This window comes from Cyprinodon variegatus, unplaced genomic scaffold (genome assembly GCF_000732505.1).
Source record: "Cyprinodon variegatus isolate N-32 unplaced genomic scaffold, C_variegatus-1.0 Scaffold44, whole genome shotgun sequence".
Taxonomy (NCBI): Eukaryota; Metazoa; Chordata; class Actinopteri; order Cyprinodontiformes; family Cyprinodontidae; genus Cyprinodon; species Cyprinodon variegatus.
In genome coordinates this window covers 1332164-1353046 of record NW_015150497.1, presented here as the reverse complement: position 1 = coordinate 1353046, position 20883 = coordinate 1332164, and the positions used below count along the sequence as shown (strand labels likewise).

The 20883-nt window shown below is 39.0% G+C and overlaps 1 protein-coding gene across 1 annotated transcript; it reads left to right on the top strand.

Moving 5' to 3' along the window:
- The first annotated feature begins 28 nt into the window (after positions 1-28).
- On the top strand, positions 29-16965 carry kpna4 (karyopherin alpha 4 (importin alpha 3)). The gene is made up of 17 exons (XM_015370278.1): positions 29-235; positions 3691-3735; positions 3829-3918; positions 5370-5399; positions 5541-5593; positions 8405-8500; positions 8788-8873; positions 11451-11537; positions 11670-11839; positions 12031-12075; positions 12191-12322; positions 12914-13042; positions 13635-13739; positions 13819-13890; positions 14146-14308; positions 14388-14482; positions 15612-16965. Exons 1-17 carry the CDS (start codon positions 167-169, stop codon positions 15705-15707), a joined length of 1563 nt encoding a protein of 520 aa, XP_015225764.1. The 5' UTR covers positions 29-166; the 3' UTR covers positions 15708-16965.
- The last annotated feature ends 3918 nt before the right edge of the window (positions 16966-20883 follow it).

The window sequence follows — 20883 nt, the reverse complement described above, 5'->3', positions numbered from 1 at the left end:
CCCTGAGCGCCCTCCTCCACCGGCATTCCCAGCATGCACCGCGGAAACAGCAGCAAAAAATAGTCTGCTAACGAAAGGCTACGAAAAGGGAACCAGAAAAAGGGGGGTAGCTCATCAGCTAAATTCAACAGCATAACTGTATCCAACATTACCCAGAACCGCTAACATGGCTGACAACGAGAAACTGGACAACCAGCGACTGAAGAATTTCAAGAATAAGGGCAGAGATTTGGAGGTAAAAGTTGTGCAGAGGGGAGTCTCCGCTGCCAGCCACCACCGTTGCTAGCGCTCCGCTCACGGCCAGCGTTTGCCTCTCGGCTCCGCTGTGACGTCGTTTCTAATTCCCACTCCTCGGGGATCTCCGTGGAGTGAAACCGGTCAGGACTTTAACATATGAACCGTTTAAGGGTCCTGATCTGGTTCAAGACGTCTCCACGTTTTGAGTTGTTGGTTTCGTTTTACCAGCAGACCGCGCTGCTAGTGAAACATGTCAGAAAAACCTCCGCTGGGTGAGCTAGGCCCTCCGTGAGGAAGGAGGGGGGCATGCTAGCTCAACTGAAGCATATCATTCCCCCTCCTTTTAGCTCGGTGTCAAATATGAACTATTCCTTTAAAAGTTTAAACGGTAAACTTAAATGTTTATACTGCTAGAAAGGCAGCATTTCCACAGTCGCGATATCAGCGTGTCAGTTTGATGACCGACATTTTAGCACTGCAGCAGGCTAACCCGCTTAGCACCATGCTAGCTGCAGTTCCACCCATCCCCCGTCTCGATAATCAAAAACAATGGCGGAAACCAGCTAGCTTCTTAGCTCTACCGTTGCCTTTCCGTAAAGTTGATATAAATGATTACATTTTGACTACGCGTTTAAATGGCGTGTGTCTAAAACCATAACGCCTACGTTTTGGTCTGAATCCATAATTGACAGATTAAAGCTATACATGCTAGCTTACGTCGGATCGATACATTTCCAGGTGATTTGCAGTCAGCTCGGTATGCCAGAGTCTCATGGAGGCCGGTCGCTATCGATATCTGGCTGGATGGGGTTGTTTGTGTTGTGTACGGTTACCATTTATTCATACATCCTGTTTGACAAGTGCTATCTGTTCGTAACACGAAGCTAGGAGGTTCATTTCGCCGTTCAGTGTTGTCAACTAGAGATACCTGGAAGTTTTAGAACACACCCTTTAGCTCTTAACAAGCAACAGTTCAGAAACCAAAACCACTTTTGCTCATTTAGATGTCATTAATTGTATGTTAAGGGCGTCATAGTCTAAGCACATGGCTGAACTGGATACATAACTGATGTAACTTCCTTGCTGCTAATGTTGTCGATATGATTGCTCTCATAACACTGATGCTATCGAATTGGAAAAGCTCCTGCAAATACAAACACAGCTTTAGACCTTATGATTACCCCCATCTCCTCAAGATTCAGCCATAAATTCAAATCTTTGGATCACAAGAAATGTTTAAATGGGAAGAATTGATGGAAAGTGATTCTCAAACTTAAAACTAGACTGATAAAAAACTAATAAATTGAATTCTGTTATGTATACCCATGAATTAAAAATGAAATAAAAGTAATTTTCTCACTAATCTGATACTTACCCATAATAATAAAAAATTAAGAAGACATATCTGTCCTTAATGTAAGCTTTAGAACACTAAATGTCCCTCTTTTAGCCAGCTAAATGGCAATCCATAGCAACAGGCGGAAAAGGGTATGTTTCCCTTTGTAAAACTAATTTTAGCATTGTGAAAAGTTAATTATTTTTGTGCTATTTACAAAAGGAAACATAAAGCTTATATGCTGATGAAGGTTCTCAGTCATCCAGGTCATAGTCATTCCGTAAAAATTCAAAAAATATCCACTGGACTTGGTTTTCAAGATTTGAAGACGTTTCGCCACCTCTCCAGAATTGAGAAAGCTTCCTGGAGAGGTGGCGAAACGTCTTCAAATCTTGAAAACCAAGTCCAGTGGATATTTTTTGAATTTTTACGGAATAAAGCTTATATCCATTAATTACATATTGAGAGAAATATTTCAAGCCTTTTTTTAAATGAAAGCTCAAAATTCAGTGTCACAGAAAGAAAAAAATAATAATAATAAATACACAATCATTGAAGGAAGGGAAAAAGTGTGGAAGAGGGGATTGTTAAGGGGAAAAAGTCCATTCAGAAGTTCATTGGAGATCGCAGGCAGTGGATTGAGGCTGAAATTCGTGAATAAGAGCGTTTGCTCAAAGATGAATCGTATGCAGAACAGAAGACGACATCAGAAGCATCTTACCTGGACGGAGAAGTAAAGGAACAAAAAATTTGCTCAGTAATCCCAAGTCATCTTCTCGGGTTAAAGTAAAGTTTGCACTGCAGTTGGTAATCGCAGGAAGAGTGGAGAAGGACAGAATCTACGTTACTAGAAGTTCAGAGTGACGTTTCTGCACTCAGTGAGGCTTTGTGGTGCCAGGTCATCTGTTGGGGTTAGTCTGCTGTGTTCTTACAAAGTCTACCAGGACATTTTAAAGCAAACACTGCTTCTTTCTGCCAACAACCTTTTTGGAGACGCTGACTTAATTCTCTTGCCAGCCTTGATGCCTGGACATGCTGCTAGAGGCACCAAAGGCTGATTTACTGACCTTGGTGTTACTGAGCTTGAATTATCAGCCAACTGGCCTGAGCAAATTTCGAAGAAAAAAAATGAGTCCAAAGGAAGATAAGACACCAGAGCAAACAATGCAGATGACCAGAGATGCTATAATGAAAAGTGCCTTAATAGAAAAAAAAACACACATCCTTTTTGGTTTTTTGTTGTTCTTATTAGATACACATATTTTCTTTGACACTTAATATTCGGTTAATATTGGTTTAATCCAAATTCCAAAAGCTTTATTTCATATTGTAATAAATCTAGCATTTTGAAACAAATTAACCAAAATATTGTAACTTGTGAGTCTTTATGCGCCGTATATTTAGAAAAACCTCTCAGGCTTCTCTAGACAACTTTTAAGCATTAGAACAGCATTGGAGTGTCACCATTGGACCTTTTTCATGGGAACCGACTCATGTTCACATCCTTGTGTTCAAGTCAGAATGTGTAGATGTTATCAATTGACATCTGTTAATTGTTAACAGATATTTTTTTCTCCTTTCTCTGTTGTCTTTGGTGTGAACGCAGTCCAGATCATGTAAATTCAGGATATGTTTGTGTCAACCATTCCTGACTAAAAAAAAACAAACCAAAAAACATCTTTCTCAAATTATTCCTTCCATCTTTCAGTTCAAAAATTGAAATTATTAGCCTCAAATTATTCCATAGGATTTATCTTTACCATATTTTACTTTTGCTTAGTTTATAGTTGAAGATTTTTCTGATGAAAGTAAATTTCCATTTTAAAAATTTCCATTTCAGTTTGAGTTTAAGCTTCCAAATTCGAAGGAGTGGCACTGGGAATCTAACTTTATTACATGTCTGGATAATTATTAGACATTCTTAAAATTAAGGTGTCTTCAGAATCTGTTTTAACTAAAGCTGAGTAGCATTAGGTCAGACTATCATAAACTGTGGTTATCATGTGCATTAACCAATTACAAGCTTTACCTTTAAGGTATAAGCAGTGTTTTTTTAAATCTGATTTACTTACATTTTTGGGGGGATTAATGTGTTTAATTTATGTGTTTTCTTACAGACCATGAGGCGGCAAAGGACTGAAGTAGTGGTGGAACTCAGAAAGGTAATTACTCAGTCATTTTGCTTAAATTATAACTACCCAGCTAGTCTGTATATAATGCACTATGAAGTAATAACCCTGCTTTCCATGCCGCAGCACAAAAGAGACGAACACCTTCTTAAGAGGAGAAATGTGCCCCATGAAGACATCTGCGAGGACTCCGATGTTGACGGAGATTTCAGATCTGTAGGTTTTTGTTGTTTTTCTATGTTTTCACCTTGTTTGTCTTCTAAGTTTTAGGCTATTTTCACCAACAGATATTAATTTGTAGAGAAACTGCACAAAATATAAAGTTGTTTTTGCAACAGTAGTGTCTGGAACCTTAATTACAAATGAAAGCATTGCTCTGGTATTTTGTAGACTATAATATTTATGGCACAAGCATTACTGCTGCATAACAATGGTTTGTTTAGTTAGCAGAATGAGATATTTGATCTGTAGTTTTGAATAATTAGCTGTATAATCTTGGTCCTGCACTCAACTCCTCCGCGGCTGTCTTTGAGAACATGCGGCAAATATCAGAGCAGTCTGTTATCTACTAAAAATGTCAGAGAAAGAAAAGACTCAATCAATACTCCCACCTTTGATAAAGGTCTCTGGGTTTGGTGGCGTTGCCAGATTAAAATGTCCACTCAGCTGTTTCGATTCAATCACTTGAACTACTTTACGGTTCGGAAGGCTGCCTCAGAATTGGCTGCTTTTAGCAGTAGATCAGCTAAATGGTGCTGGTTAGACTTGGTGAAGGTTGTAGAGTTGCCATGGAAAAGCTGCTGGGTTATCCTTTCTGACTGACATGTTTGTTTTCATTTATAGATGATCCTTTCAATATTTTAAGAAGAGACAGCCTCTAATCTGTGCTTTTTAATCTTAATGATCTTTTTCCCCAAAACTTCTATTTTAATTTATCAGCAAACAGTTTTTATATTAGAGTTCTGTTTGTTTGAGAGTCACAAGGAAGCCAGGCTGTACATTTGTGTCAGACTGATGCAGGGTCTTTTTTCCTCTTTGCTTTTTAAGACTTTTCTTAGTTTTGCTTTCAAACAGCTCGGAAATTCCACAATAGAAATTAAACAAAACTTGAGATTAGTATTTTGACCTTTTTGTATGAGGACTGAGGCCTCTTTAAATGTGTCAAATGCATAACCACCTAGGGAAATTTATTGACATTGTCCAAAAAATGGCAACAAATTGGTATGAAAAGGAGGAACAACCCTGTCAGATGGATGTTAACCCATCAAAAAATCATGTTCACGGCCAGGTGATTAAACCGGCCATTACAGTGGACTCCATGCAAATTGAGTAGGAAGCAACATTTGAGGCAAACTGTCAATAATCTTGTTACCCATCTATTTCATTGAATTTTATAATGCCTCAGGTAATTGGTTTAATCAGCTCTGTTTAAAAATAAAAATTGCTGCTTCCTCCTCCTGGGCTGGTCCATCATCTGCTGTCTGTACTCAACCTTAGGTCATAAAATGCAAAGAGGCAACAGACTATTTGTTTGCAGCTTGTTTGTCTGGAAGTGCATCATTAAACATTCAGATAATGGTTCATTTAAGCTTCATCTCGTCATTTTAGTGATTGTGTTGTTTACTTTTTTATATTTTGAAGCTAATCTCTGGAATTTTCTTTTGTAGCAAAACACGTCTCTCGAGACCATAGTACAAGTAAGTCAATTTCTTTATTCTTACACTTTTTTGGGTTGTGCCTTTTAAGCTCTTTGACAAATACTCTTCAGAAGGGATGGATGGGAGTCTGCAGTTATTAAATTTAGTAAAGTCCATAACTTTGCTATATTTGACTTGCAGAATGCCACCAGTGATAACCAGGGCATCCAGCTGAGTGCTGTTCAGGCTGCCAGGTAAGGTTATATTGGTGTGGTTACAGCAATAATGTGCATCGCAGAAATACAAAGCGTGAAATTATTTAGGGATTTATATTTTAATGTATATTCAAGTGATGCTTTAGTCAAGGTGTGAGTATATCTGTTATGTTGCACATTAGCGTTTTTTTTTTTAAATTAGTCCTTTGACTGAATTTGCAGCCTGCTGGGTTTTTGTTTTGCAATGCCAAGTATTTGCCTGGTTTCAATCATGAATCCCTTCTGGCTGCTGATTCTGCTCTTGGACACCAGCACTTTGTTTCAGCGGGTTTTCTCATTCAAGCTGATTGACTTAAGTTAAATAGCTTCCCAGTGTTTCAATTTTGAGGGCTGAATTTTTTTTCCTCAACCAGCAGTCGCTCTCATCTGTTTAATGGATGCTGGGAAAGGAGAAGTAAGCTGAGAGCTGCCAGAATTCCCAATCCTTTTGATTTATTTATTTATTTTTTCATATTTTACACATTTCTTCTTTCATAATTTTAATTACTGACATCATAGTTATGCTGTTCCTGATTTGATGCTATTAGTTCAAACCAGAGTTTGAACTGCTGCCATGGATGTTTGATCCCAAATTTCTGTTAAGAACTGCAGTGCAGGGCGTTTTTTTCTCCTTTTCATTGTTTTTGAGATGTAATCTGATAGATTTAAAGCTTATTTTAACTGAGACCAGTCACTAAAGCTGCTGTGAGATATTGAACAAAACAGGGAAATTTTTGCAAACTGTTTTATGGAGTTTTTCTTCAGCATGTTGGGTCATCTGGGCCTGTTAAGGGCTTTTTATACTCCCGCAGCAGCGTGTTGCAGTGAGCTTGTCGCAGATATTTTTGATTTATGTCCAATTTTAAAGCATGTTCTGTGCTATGTTATTCCACGGCACAACGAGAGAGGGACAATCATGAACTAGCTGTGGGTTAAGATTCAGCCGAGGCGGTAAGGAAGTGGGGGCAAATTTGTGCGACAACGGAGGGACATGAGTGCGACAAAGAGCGGGGATCCAGGTGGAAAAAGGGTCCCAGCGTTCTCATGCACCTCGCTCTTCTAGCTGGTCTAACTTAATGAGTCGTTTTCCACAATGGCGGTCATACAAACAAAACAAGCCAGTAAGGTACCAAACAGGAAATGCGCATAGTGTAGAGCGGATGTAGATTTGACCAATCAGATGCCTACTGTCTGCAGTCAACTACAATCTTGGAGAGTTGCAGCAGAGTGTCGGTGGCAGGGGCAGGGGCACATTTGCATTCACTGCGACACACATCCAAACGACCTCATTTCTGAGTATAAATCAGCCTTAAGTGTGCGATGTTTCCTCCAACTTTGACAACAACACAGCCTGGTGATTGTGACATGTGGTCAATCAGAAAGTTTCCTGAGAGGAACTCATCAGATTAGCTAGTAGAGTTCTTGTGGTTCCTTCCTTTACCAAACACTTTTCATTATTCTAATACTTAAAATTAGTCAAAATATTCCCATTGCTCCTTTATCACGCTATGTTCACTTGAGGTTTTGTGAGATTTCCTGTCTTGCATCAGAATTTTCCTGAGTAAAATCGGTTTCAGTTGTGTGTCATGCTTGCTGTGTGGTTATACACCACACACTGTAGTACTGTTACATCTACCATTGTATATATCTTCATGTGTGGGGTCCCTAGGGCTGGGTATTGTTCAAAAATTTTCGGTTCCGGTACCAATACCGATACCTTCACTTCGATACCGGTTCCTGAACGATACTTTTTTCGATACCAGTTTTATAATATCAATTCGAAGAAAAAGAAAATTACACAACATAAAAAAGTACAAATCTTGAGTTTTATTTTAAGCTCTGATTTTTCCATTTCCATTTTTCCTCTTACATAAAAAAAAAAATTTCAGTGTCTAATCACTGTTACATTGTGAGGACCTTTTTACTTAGCAGTTTTCCTTTAGAAAAATGACCATGTCTGACAAACAAGCCCGTTGAATGGGATCCGAGCAACTTTCTGCTCCTAAATTATTTCCGTGCACGATGTATTGCATTGCGCACTATTGGCATCAGTCTTAATAAAGTGAAGCCGCACTTTTGACCTGGGAGGCATTTTAAAGGGGTTCCATGACGCTCGCAACCAGTTCACAACAGATACACATGAACCCTGGCTGTAGGCGTGACCACCTGTGTATTTTTCCTGGATGACGCAATCACGTTAAGTGTTACAGCCAATCACCGAAACTTGGTACCGAAAGTCGAGGCATGTTTTGATACTCGGTAGAACCGAAGCATTTCGGTCGGTACCATAAAAGAACCGAAGTTCGGTACCCAGCCCTAGGGGTCCCCTGAATTTTCAACAGGATGGCAATTTTAAGATCTTGCCATGTGGAACTGGCATTATTAGTCTTTGATTCTCCATCTTTTTGGCTGATATTTACACTTATTGGGTGAACTGAGCAGGTATTCTTTGCACATTTATCATTTCAAATACCGTCTTTCTGATACTTGGCATATTTTTTATTTCCAGTTGTAAATAAAACTGAAATGACAATAAATAAATTCATTCTGAAAAAAAAAAAGCCTGATTGGGATCCCTAATCATTTGTTTGGATTTGTCATCATTCATAAGACCTCCATCAAAGGCAGATTCTATGGTAGCGTATCCAGGGTTAAAAAAAGGATCAAAAAGCAGCTAAACCTGTAAAGCTGAGGGTTAAATCTGAACTCGATCTGGACCCTGATGGATCCCTTATCTGTTTCTCTGTGTGCTCTTTTTTTTCTGTTTGGTTTCACCATCTTGTAATGCTTCCTTTCCTGTTTTCTTTATAGGAAGCTGTTATCCAGTGACCGTAATCCCCCCATAGATGACCTGATTAAGTCCGGGATCCTTCCTATACTGGTCCACTGCCTGGACAGGGATGATAAGTAAGCTGCATTGCTATCTGTTTGCTGCAATGACTCATACTTAATTTTTTATTTTAGAAAAATGGCTGATAATTATAGTCAAAGTTAGCCTCATTCCTTGATCCTGTTCGATGTGATGCAGATGAGCTGGTAGGTTTTTGTGTGACTCACATCAGAATAGTGTTGCTGTTATGTAAATGTGCTCTAGTTTTTTTCCCCAGAAGGTGAATGACTAATCAGCATGCTGATATTGTTGATCTCTGCTGCTAGTGGTACCTCATCAATCAGTAGATTTCATTTTCTTGCAGCCCGTCCCTCCAGTTTGAAGCAGCCTGGGCTCTAACCAACATTGCTTCGGGTACCTCAGAGCAAACCCAAGCTGTGGTTCAGTCCAGTAAGTAAATCCTGTTTTTATCTTTTGGGTTTGCTGTATTAGTTTTTCTGTGTAATAAAAAGAACTTGAGGCTTTTACCACAAAGCAGGATTACTTGGTTAGCACCACACCCTCAGATCAAGCCCTGACTTTTCGGTACCACGAAGCCGGGTTCATTCTTAGCAAGGCTAGTCACCATGGTAACGTACTCCTAACGAAAAACCTGCTCCGGGACAGACTAGCTTTCAGCAACCAAAATGAAGTTGAAACAAAATATTTTCCTCCTAAATTCAATAGTTTTCACCTTTTACTATTGTCTGAATGTCCCCATACAGCCCTAGCATTCACTTGTTTCTAATATAATTGATATATGAAACCTAATTTTAAAATATGAGCGCAAATTGTGATTCTTTCTATTACTGACAATATAGTAATACAGATTTTTTACATGTCAGACTGGTATATATATGCCAATAGTGTGTTGGCTGTGCGACCTGCAGGAGTGCAACCCTCACTATATCACAGCCTGTTTGTATGGCCATGCAATATTGCGCAACAGGCAGCTTCCTGAACACTGTCTGGGATGGTTAGTGGCTCGGGGAAAAATGCAGTCTGTCGAGCTGCCTTGATGCGGCTGCTAAGGCCATTTGCCCGTATGCCGTATTAGAACGATTTATGTCATTGCAGGTGAGTCGCTACTAAGGCTCAGCAATTTTGCCAAAAATCTAAATTGTGTTAATATCAACCAATATTGCCATGGCGATGTTAGGTCGATTATTCTTTGGACAAACCACAAGCATCCAGATGTTTCACTCCAGGTTTTTATGACCTTGAAAGCTTAATTGTCCGGAGTTGTTGTACTTTACTGTAATCTATGGTTGGAAAAGGGCTTATGTCTACTAGCGTATATAACCCTGCATACTAGCTGGAAGTTTCTCTTTCCTTTTTTTGTGAGACCAAAACCCTATTTAAACATGATACTACCACCTAAAGAGCCGGGGTGAGAAAAATCAATGTGTTAAGCTGCTTTCCCACTGAAATTAGTGGGTTAACCCGGGTTTATCAAACATGGGCCAGTCCGCTAACAATCGGCATGTGGCTGCCTTTCCACTGGCATAAAAGGCTGGGTCTGACCCTTAACTGGCCTGATGCTTGGCCTCTGTATCCCTGCTGCTGCATTTCTGGTGAAACCATCACACAAGTTTAGGGCTGATGATGTCACCAATGTTATAAGTTTGGTTTATTGTTTCGCTTTTTTATCTGTCTGAATCCCGCTCACCAGTGCTGCGCCATGTTTAACAATTGTAAACAGAGTTGTTTGGGCTTGTTGGATCAGAAGCCACTGCCACGGTGTCTTGAGGTCCGTACGTTGCGTTCAATGGTATCATGTAAATTAGCAGGTCAACATCAAAGAAACACGAGGAGCACTATTAGGAACACCGGGTCTGGTGTTCTTAATAGGGCTGCATTTAAGGGCATTTTACTATTTTTAAATGCAGATTATATTTTAATCATTTGTCCCTGCCGAGTTCCAACAGCCGAAATATCCGCATATCAGAAATTAAAAAGTTTTGTTGGAACTCCTCTGATATCCGTTATTGTTATCTGCCAAATCTTTCATGTCGACGTGTTCCTGATCTGTTATTCGTCTATTTTTAATACTCTTCCTTCCAGTTTATTGCCTTTTAAATGTTTTACCTGACCCCGAATGAATGCAGTGAAAGTTAAAAACAGATCTTTTATATCATCCAATAATGGCTTATTTATTATATTGATGCAGATATTTATTACATTTAAGTCATTTAAGTTAATGCAAGGCTAAAACTTTGGTTTTTGTTGCACAGTCAGAGGGAGGTGAAGTTCACCACCGTAAGTGTGCTTTCATGTACCGGAATGTTATCACCGGTTGTCATGATTAAATGCACCGTGTCCAAATTGTGTTTTATGAAACTGAAGAATTTCTTTTAAAAAAAATTTGAAAATTCATGCCTTTAAAACTTAGAAAAAACTTAAAAGAGTTTTAATAATTTAAAATGCAGCTGATATGTTAAATAATTTGTCCAATAAGTTCTTGATTGGATGATTGTTAAACCTCAGCCTAGAGCTTAGATTGATTAAAACACTTACCTGCTCAATTCCTACATGGAGAGTTAAATATTTTAATTACATGGCACTATGCAGGTTTTTTTTTTTTTTCCTATTGTGCTGCATTTTCCTGGGGGTTTAAAAAACCTACTGGGAAAAAATGATATTAAAATACTGCATGCTGCTCATTAGAGATAATCAGTGTTTGTGTGTCTGAGGAAGATGGTGGCATACTCTGTTTTATGCAGCCTCGTTTAAAATTATACTCTCTTAAAATCATAAGATGCAAACGCCTCAAGAATAAGGAATGGTTCCCTTTAGTGGAACTTCCAAACGATATTGAACCCAGCCTGTAAACAAAGTTTGCAGAAATTTGTTATAACCTAAACATGTACGGAGAACCTTAAGTGTTGGTTATTGCAGACCTGAATTAAACTTTTTGTACTTTAGGATTTTTATCTTGAGGTTTTTTTTTAAGGCTTTCCCCATTTTTTTTTTTTTTCTTTTGTGAAGATGCTGTGCCGCTCTTCTTGAGGCTGCTTCACTCTCCCCATCAGAATGTGTGTGAACAGGCGGTCTGGGCCCTTGGAAACATCATCGGTGAGTAACCACTGATAGACTGATGAATACTGTCTGAACTCTTTGAGTTAGTGAGGGAGAAGGCGAGCTTACAAGCCTTGATGTTGAACTGGGATATTTAAAAGACTTCCACCTCTGCCTTTATGCGTTCAGGTGATGGTCCACAGTGCAGAGATTATGTGATCAGTTTGGGAGTGGTCAAGCCCCTGCTGTCCTTCATCAGTCCCTCCATTCCCATCACCTTCCTCCGCAACGTCACCTGGGTCATGGTCAACCTGTGCCGCCACAAGGATCCTCCACCTCCGATGGAGACGATCCAAGAGGTATGGTGTCAGTAACGGGGTGTATAGAAGTTTCAGTATTGTTAGTTTCTAGGAAGGTCTTGTTTGTTTCTTTTAACAAATATCACTTTATGTGAAAATAAGGCTTTGCTGATGATGAGGCCTTTTTTCTTTGTTTGGAAGTTTTTAGATAAAGTTATTTTCAGATCACTAATGGTGCTGTTCCTCCTCAGATACTGCCTGCTCTCTGTGTGCTGATCCACCACACTGACGTCAGTGTAAGTAAACGGATCTTCTAACCTGCATTTCGCCACAGATACATTTCATGTTAACAAGCTCAGTTTTGTTAAAATGTAAAAGGTGCACTAATCATTATTATCTTTCTTCTTTTAGATCTTGGTGGACACTGTTTGGGCACTTTCCTACCTGACAGACGCTGGAAATGAGCAGATCCAAATGGTCATTGACTCCGGCATTGTTCCTCACCTGGTACCTCTACTCAGCCATCATGAAGTCAAAGTTCAGGTATGAAAAGGAAACGAGGCGGCGTAGAACGGGATGTTAATCGAATCATTTAAGATTAGGCTGTGCCAAGTTCACGTCGTATACACTGCTGCCAAAATATTTGTCTGCATAACTAAATTCTAGCTTTTCAATCAATTCAGAGATCACAGGTTTTGGAAAGCTGACTCTAGTGAATGGAAGTGTGGGTCACTCTCAGTAATATAGTTTAAAAAATAGGAAAAAACACTACTACAGGAGGAAAACTATAGCTACTAGTGGGACAATAAATGGCTTAAATTTAGGGGCATTGCAAAAAACAAAACAAGTTTTAGCTTGTTTTGTAGGTAGTTGCAACATCTTTTCCGATTATGGGAAAGTTTGTTCCCTTAACGGATTGAACTTCACCTCCAGTGATACAGACAGCGGAAAATTAGAAAGGCAGAAATTACATGGTGTTGTGAAAATAGTATAAAAGAGAATGTATAGATAAGCGACCTCTTGAAAGGTCTGATGTTTACACTGAACCATTTCTCTATACTCACTGCAACATTTCACACACTGGATTATAGAAGCTTTTTTTAACTCAGTTTTCTGCTTCCTCTCCACATCCAGACTGCAGCTTTAAGGGCTGTTGGCAACATAGTGACTGGAACAGATGAGCAGACGCAGGTGGTTCTTAACTGTGACGCCCTCAGCCACTTCCCGTCACTCCTCACCCACCCTAAAGAGAAAATCAATAAGGTAAGGCCGTCCTCATTCTGACTCTGCACATCAACAAACTTAAAAAATATATTAAAAAAAACACAATCTACCCCTTTGGTCTGGAAATGATGAAATCTGAGACTTTGTGCAGGTGTGACTGTTGAGTGTGAGATAATGGGAGCATTAGAGAGTTGATAGTAAGAATTCACAGCAGGAAGATTCATGAAGAGGAAGACGGTGAAGAAGATGGACCATTGGTAGTCAGCTATAGATTAGGGTGGGTGGGGTTTAGGTGTGTGTGTGTCAGAGTGAATGTGTTATCATGGGATGGAGGAGTAAAGGGTGCTGAAATATCCCTGCTGATATCGGAGTGCATCTGAGACCAGTCATTGAAAAACGAGGCCTTGTTTATGACTGGACGATGATTAGAGCCTCAAACCACCCCCTCCCCGCCCACAGCACTGGTCTCTACCAGAGGTCAGCTCATTTGGGTCGACCTCTGGATTCTGATCAATCTCAGACACAAATCGGTTTCATTTATTTATTTTTAAGCCTAGAAAATATGAACATTTCAGGAAAAGGTGCCAGGTCATCAGGACTCAATGCTGTAATTGCACTCTGTGTCCTTTAGGAGGCAGTGTGGTTCCTGTCCAACATAACAGCCGGCAACCAGCAACAGGTGCAGGCTGTCATTGATGCAAAGCTGGTCTCCATGATCATCCACCTGCTCGACAAGGTTTGGATCAAGTTGTAGTTGTGGAAAAAACCTTCCTGGAAAAAAAAAAGTAGCTTAACTCTGAATGTGTGAATTTCAGGGTGACTTTGGTACTCAGAAAGAAGCAGCCTGGGCCATCAGTAACCTGACGATAAGTGGGCGGAAAGACCAGGTAGAGCATCCTACAGTGATTGTGCCCGTTAATTCTCATGCTTGTTCATGTTTTTATTTTGTCCAGGGTTTGTTCAGAAAACTACTTTTTTGTTCCTCTTAAGGCTTTAAATTTTCTTGATATTTTAACTGTAGCTCTGATTTTGATTTTAAAATATAAATTATGCTTAATATAATATATAGAATCATATTCCTATATCTGTGTGTGTCATTTTGTTTTAAAGTGACTAATGTATTTATGATGCCTTGTCGTCAGGTGGCGCACCTCATAGAGAAGCAGGTGATCCCTCCCTTCTGCAACCTGCTCACAGTAAAAGACGCTCAAGTCGTGCAAGTCGTTCTGGACGGCCTCAGCAATATCCTGAAGATGGCCGACGACGAGGCGGAAACGATTGCCAATCTCATTGAGGAATGTGGAGGTAGGTTTATTCAGCGTCATCTTTAAATGGCTATTGTTCCCATCATGTTTGATCACTGATGAACTATTTGGTCCTGCAGGACTGGAAAAAATTGAGCTGCTGCAAAATCATGAAAACGAAGATATCTACAAACTGGCATATGAAATAATAGATCAGTACTTCTCATCTGATGATGTAAGTAGCACAAAGTGAAAGGTATTTACATGTTGTATGGATTATATTCTAACCACTGATTTATCGCTGTGCATCAATATAAAGAAATGCATTAAACATTGACATGTTAGTAAAATCGTAATAACAATGCTAGGTAGCATTGTTGAATCAAAGAGTAGTAGAAAAGGACTCATGATGTAGGAGTTACTCTGCATGATGATCCCTTTAAAAACAGCAGTCGACAGATTTGTTGCCCAAATGAGACTTACTGTCTTGTCATTTTTAAAAGTGATTTCAATCAGTCGTCTCCTTTAGAAACAAATGAAATTAATTATGACATTTCAAATTACCTTGTTTACTTTAGGGTCATTTCAAAAAAATGTCTTACAAACCAAAGAAAATGTGATTTCTTTTTTTGTGTGTTGTCATTGCACCAATTAGTTTATATCAGCTTTTGAAAAAAAATGTATTTTCTTTTTTTAGCCTTGATTCAGTCCTTAAGTGTTGGGTTAGCACTGCTCTACAGATCAAAGCAGAAAATTCATTAAATTATTAGTACGTCTAAAATACTGATAAGTAACGACTGCTTGGATGTAATAGCTGTTACGCCATACGAAAGCCATCCTTTACGTGCTAATGATTTATTTAACCAGTTGGATTGACTGCCGGTAGTTTTATGACCAGAACCAGCCTCTAATCTGTAACATGCATACAAAATGTATTCTGTAAATTTAGTGATAATTAAATGAGGGTTAGAGGTTTGTTTTTTATGTGGAATTTTCTAATTAGTTCCTTTTCTGTAGAAGTAGAAGTCCTAGGTCTGCGATCAAATAGTCTGGAGCTTGTTTTTCTCTCCATCTCTCCTCATTGTGTTATTGTGGCTAAATAAATCCAATCTAAATCAGTCAAATGTAAAACTGGCAGATCAAACTTGGAGGGTAAATTATTAAAGAGCAGATTGTCGCCCCTTCCCGCCATGACTGCTTTTCTGTTGGTGGTTTGCGTCTGAAGTCTAGACTAGTAAAGAAAGTCGATGCCGTGGCAGCTTTTCTGTCACAAGGTTTTTACCATTTATAACATTTCCCATGTCTGCAGGTCTTTGGTTATTTTTCTTGCTTGCTGCTCACTGTAAACTCTCTCATCTCTTCAGATTGACGAAGACACCAGCCTGGTCCCAGACGCCATCCAAGGCGGGACTTTCAGCTTTAACTCAGCCAACGTGCCAGCCAAGGGGTTCCAGTTCTAGACGTCACCTGGGCTTATTCTGGAGTTTTGTTCGCGATGCAGCACCCTGTTCAACATAAACCAATTAGGAGAGAAAGAGCGAGAGAGAGCGAGTGTGAGAAATTCGATCCATTGTGCTTGGCTCGTGGGATCCATGGCTGCATCTTATATGAGAGAAAAATATGTGGATTTCATTTGGCATTCCAGAGGAACCAGCCCAAATGAAGTTTGAGATGGCGAGTGGGTGCGAGTGAGAATGAGTGGCTACATGTTGCAAAAAAAAACATTCAAAAAAAGAAGCAAAACATCTACATCGAATGCGTTGAGACACGCCGACGTAACTTCTTTATCAGAGTTGTCGACTTCTGGAAAATTTCTACAAGTGACAACAACAACAAAAAAACACAAAACAAAACACGTGGATGTCTTTCCAGGGGGGAACCGAGGACATTTGGAGCAGGAAAATCAAGACGTCCTGACAGACCACCTTCAAAAACAGATATGAATATAAATATGGACAGAAATGAACCGTGACTCATTACAATTAAGCGTTCCTCTCACCAGGAGGGGGCGCCACCTACGACGTGCCCCTCCCAAAACCGGCCACGATTATCAGACAGAGTATGAATGGACTCATTGTGTATGGATGTCTGGACTCAGCGCTGAGGAGCCAGGTTCATCTCCTCCAACGAGACGCCCCCCTCCCCTCCTCACCCGTCTCCCCCACCAGAAGGCGGGGCTAGGAGTCTGACTGAACGTGTCGCATGTGCGAGAGAATGGACGGACGAGATGTGTGTGCGCTTGGCTGCGTGTGACTGGGAAGAGTGCGAGTCTGGGAGAGAGCGCATGCAGGGAAGGGAAGCGAGAAAAAACGCAAACGACGACATCTGAAGAGAAACTCAACAACACGTTGACGCAAAGGTTGCAGGAAAGTTAATTCTGCCTTTTGAATGAGGCTGATCCTCAAATTTCTGAAAGGAAGAACTTAGGAAAAAAATGAAAAAAAAAAATCATAAAGATTAATATTTTTTGTTTGGAATTATAATTTAGTATTAATTGACACTGGACATTCTTTCTGTTAGGTGTGGAGGAGCAGCCTGCGTTAAATTAAGATGCTTTTGGGCTTTTTTTTTCTCCAGTGTGTTCCTTTTTTTTTATTATATATATATTTTTTATTTTCAGCTTTTAGTTTCACTTCTTTTCTGTAAAGGTGAATGATGATCATCATCATTATATCCCTCCCTTCCTCCTGACCCCCCTAAGCTGAACACCAGATGTGGGCTTGATGCTGTGAAATTCAGACCCTACCCACCAGAACCAACCAAATCCTCCCGCTCATCTTTCTTCATTTTCCAGCAGAATCACCGCTGCCACAGCTTCGAGTATCGCCACAGGAGAACAAATCGATGGCCACGTTGCGTAGGATTGTGAATCATAACCCTTGCATGTACTAGCACAGTTATTTTTAGGGTATTTTAGTTTCCTTAGGCTGTGAATACAGTGTAATTTTTATTTTAAGTAATACTGTGCTTAAATGTTACATGTTTCCCTTTCTCCTCACTATTGTCAAATTTTGCTAAAAAATCTGTATGGTTTTGCACATGTACTGCAAAGTGAGGCCTGGGTGAGTGTTGGTGGGTTTGAACGCCCCCGCCCGACCAACCTTTACATTATGCATCACTCAGCCACAGTCTTTGTTGTCTTTCTAAAGTAATCTAATGATACTTTTTAGTGCTACTTGAGAATATAAGTACTTTATTTCAGGAGCAGCAGTTGATGAATCTGCTGATGTATCTCAGCTTGACTTGCAGGGGATTTAACCTCCTTCCTCTCAAAGTCAAAGGTGTCCCATGTGTCAGACTGGAGCTGTTCTAAACGGGTTTACCTGAATAATGAATAAACCCATGAACAAGTTTGCTGTAACTTAAGTACCTTGCAGAGTCTTCTCCCTTTACCCTTCTTTTGTTTTTCTACAAGCTAAATGTTCAAGCTTAACCTCTTTTTTTTTTTTTCTTTTTTTTTCTTTCACTTCAAACACTGTAGTAATTAATTATACATTGTGCTCATAAACCTTCTGTTGAACATAGGGGTAATTCTTTTTTTTTTTTTTGCAGCATTCCTTGTTAGCAAAGTGGTTTCAAATCTTAAAATTATGAGCTGGAAGAAAGGAGAAAGCCTAAAACCTTTTTTTTGGGAGGGAAGGAAGGCTAAAGGATGGACTGTCTTCATGAAAATAAATAGAGAAACCCAAACCGAGAGGCTGTTTGTGCGTTTTCTGTTCGTTTTAATCCTTTTTTTTTTGTTGTTGTTGCATTGTTTCATTTTGTTCCTTTAGTTTCTACCAGCAGCACTACATTGCGACTTTGAGGGAACACTTTTACCACTCATGTGAAGCAGCTAAGAAAAAAGTAGGCACATGGCAGCTGAGTTGGTGGCAAAAAAAGTGAAGTTTTTTTACAGAACAGCCAGTTCTGCATCAATGGTTTCCATGGATACCATACAAAACTGATGTAATAGTTTAAATAATTAGATATTACCTTTATGAATCCAGCAGAAATGTGAAAACCTAACAAACCGGCACACTGTGAAGGGATTTAAGAACTCTGTACTCCAGTCACAAGAATAGAAGAGCATACTGTGGTGGGTATCAACCCGTCTAACTGCTTAATAACTTAGCTTTTTTTTTAAATCAAGTTATTGCTTCATCTATTGGATGAAGTAAAACCCTCAAATACGAAACTGCAGCAAGAATCAATCAGGTTCATCCAAACAGCTTATTCATTTAAATAAGTCTATTACACAGCGCAATATTTTAAGCCTGTATTTTCCACCATATTTGTATTACTGAGCAGATATGGAAAACCCAATATTTAGTGTCTTAAGAAAATTAAGTTAGGGTGGAAAAAGTAAAGGTGTTGGAAACGCATGGCTTCACACCTTAATGAGCTCAGCTGTCCATTTTAGTTCTTCTAAATGTTTTTCTCTTTTGTAATATTCAAATTTTCCTGAGATGTTGGATTTTAGGATTTTCGTTATCTCGTATAGTAATCATCCAAATCATAAAAAGAGGGCTTGAAATATATATGTATATAAAGTCTATATGTAACTTTACCTCTCTGAAATGGGTGACAAAATAATGTATTCTTTACTATTTGGACTGCTAACTTAAGAGGTTTTCTGTGCATGGCTCAAACGTTTGAGAGCAAAAGAGACTAAAAAAAGGCTAATTTATCAGGGCTAAACATGTAAGATGATTGTTAGATTTTATTTGTTGAATCAACACAACCCAAGGAAATCAGCAGTTTTCTATTGAACATTTGAAAAATAACTACCGGTACAACAAACTTACGGTAACCATAAAACCACAGTTAGCTGGATGGTCTGCCTGTTGACTCACCGTTTTAACTCTTTCCTAGCCATGGTGTGAGCAGTGTTCTATTTCCTCAGTTTCGGATTGATTTTTTCTCTCAATTGTTTTCTAAAAATATCCTGGAGCAAAAAAGAGAAAAGTTTCCATCTGAGAGCTTTTGGTGTGGAAGGAAAAAAGCAGGTTAATGAACCCAAAACCTCAATGAATCATCTGGTTTTCCCTGCATAGCACCATGCTCACTCGATCCTTAAAATATATCAGTTTATCAGTGTTTAAGGAGAGGTGGTTACCTTCACATCACCCAACAGACATTTAAAGCTGTGTGAAAACACACACACCTTCACCGTTCATTGTGGACTGAGTTAGTCTTTTTTATCTGATCTCTCAGAAGGCATAAGCTATGATAGACAGCAACAATCTTAAAATGATGTGAAATTTCTTATACATGTATGAAAAGCGACATATGGATGGAAATTAAAATTTCTTTTATTACTCGTTTGTTTTCTACTGTATCAAAAATACCCCAATAAACAAATCAAGATTGTTTCTAGGGTTAACATTTTGATCAGAGCTCATTTAATGTCATATCTAAGATAACCCCAGAGTCCTGAGTGGGAATCATGCTGAGGATTAATGGAGATGGTATGGAAGGCTTCCAGAAAATAATAATGCAATTTGAAACAAGCCTTTTTAATAGTATAGATCAGGGGTCTTTAATGTTTTCCAGTCCAAGGACCCCCAAACTGATGGTGAGATGGAGCTGGGACCCCCTAATTATAAATATACTATGAGATTGTGTTATATCAAACTAGTCCTATAGTCACTCTATTACATATGGAGTAATGTAACGAAAGTAATTTCTCCCTGGGATTATTAAAGTATTTCTGATTCTGATTCCTGTTTAATGGGACAGGTGTTGTGAATGAAACGGTTCCCAGCTTGAAAGAGCTCCTGTGTGTCGCTGAAGGTGAGCGTTGATGACTGAAAGACATCTTCTGCCTCCATTTATCTGTTCATTACATTGTGTTGAATTCATTTTAATGTGAATTTAAAGACATTTCAATTAGTGGAAAAAATTGCAGGGGAGAAAAAAAAAGGTTTAGGTTACAGCTATGCTATACCTGTTTGACCTCTTTTCTCTGGTTAATCTGTCATTTATGTTGAAGACTATCTAAAAAAAAAAGTAATGTTTTTAGAATGTTAAACAATGTTATAGTGTTGATTCATATTTGCAAAAAGAAAGAAAAACTTTTTAAGATTAGATATTTTATGCGTCAAATCTTGATATTCTTTCTCTGACTTTTTGAAGAACTGAAATAAATCTATAGTCTATGTTTCTGTTCTTACAATAAACTTAATGGAACAACAATGACAAAAAATATATATATCTTCTCATTTCCACTAATTTGTCAGATATTGGACTTATTTTTACTCAGAAACCCAGTTCTGCATTGAGGACTGAAAGATTATCTTCTGCCTCCATTTATCTGTTTACTAGTGTGTTGAATTCATCTTAATGTATAGAATAATAACGAAAACTTTCGCGACCCCCATGGAGTACCTCCACGGACCCCCTAGGACAAAGGTACTTTTATACCGTTTAATCAAACTGATAAAAAGTACCTTCGTCCCCTAGGGGGCGCGGATCCCCTGTTAAAGACGTCTAGTATAAAGCATAATGTATATCGTACTATTAAAACATATTCGTAATTTCAAACGTTTCATATGGGCGTCTTCCAATTGTTTCAAGGCTGCTTTCGGAAAAAAGAAAAGTCAGCATCTGATTGGTCAGACTGACCGATCAACCGTTAGTGCGCATGCGCATTAC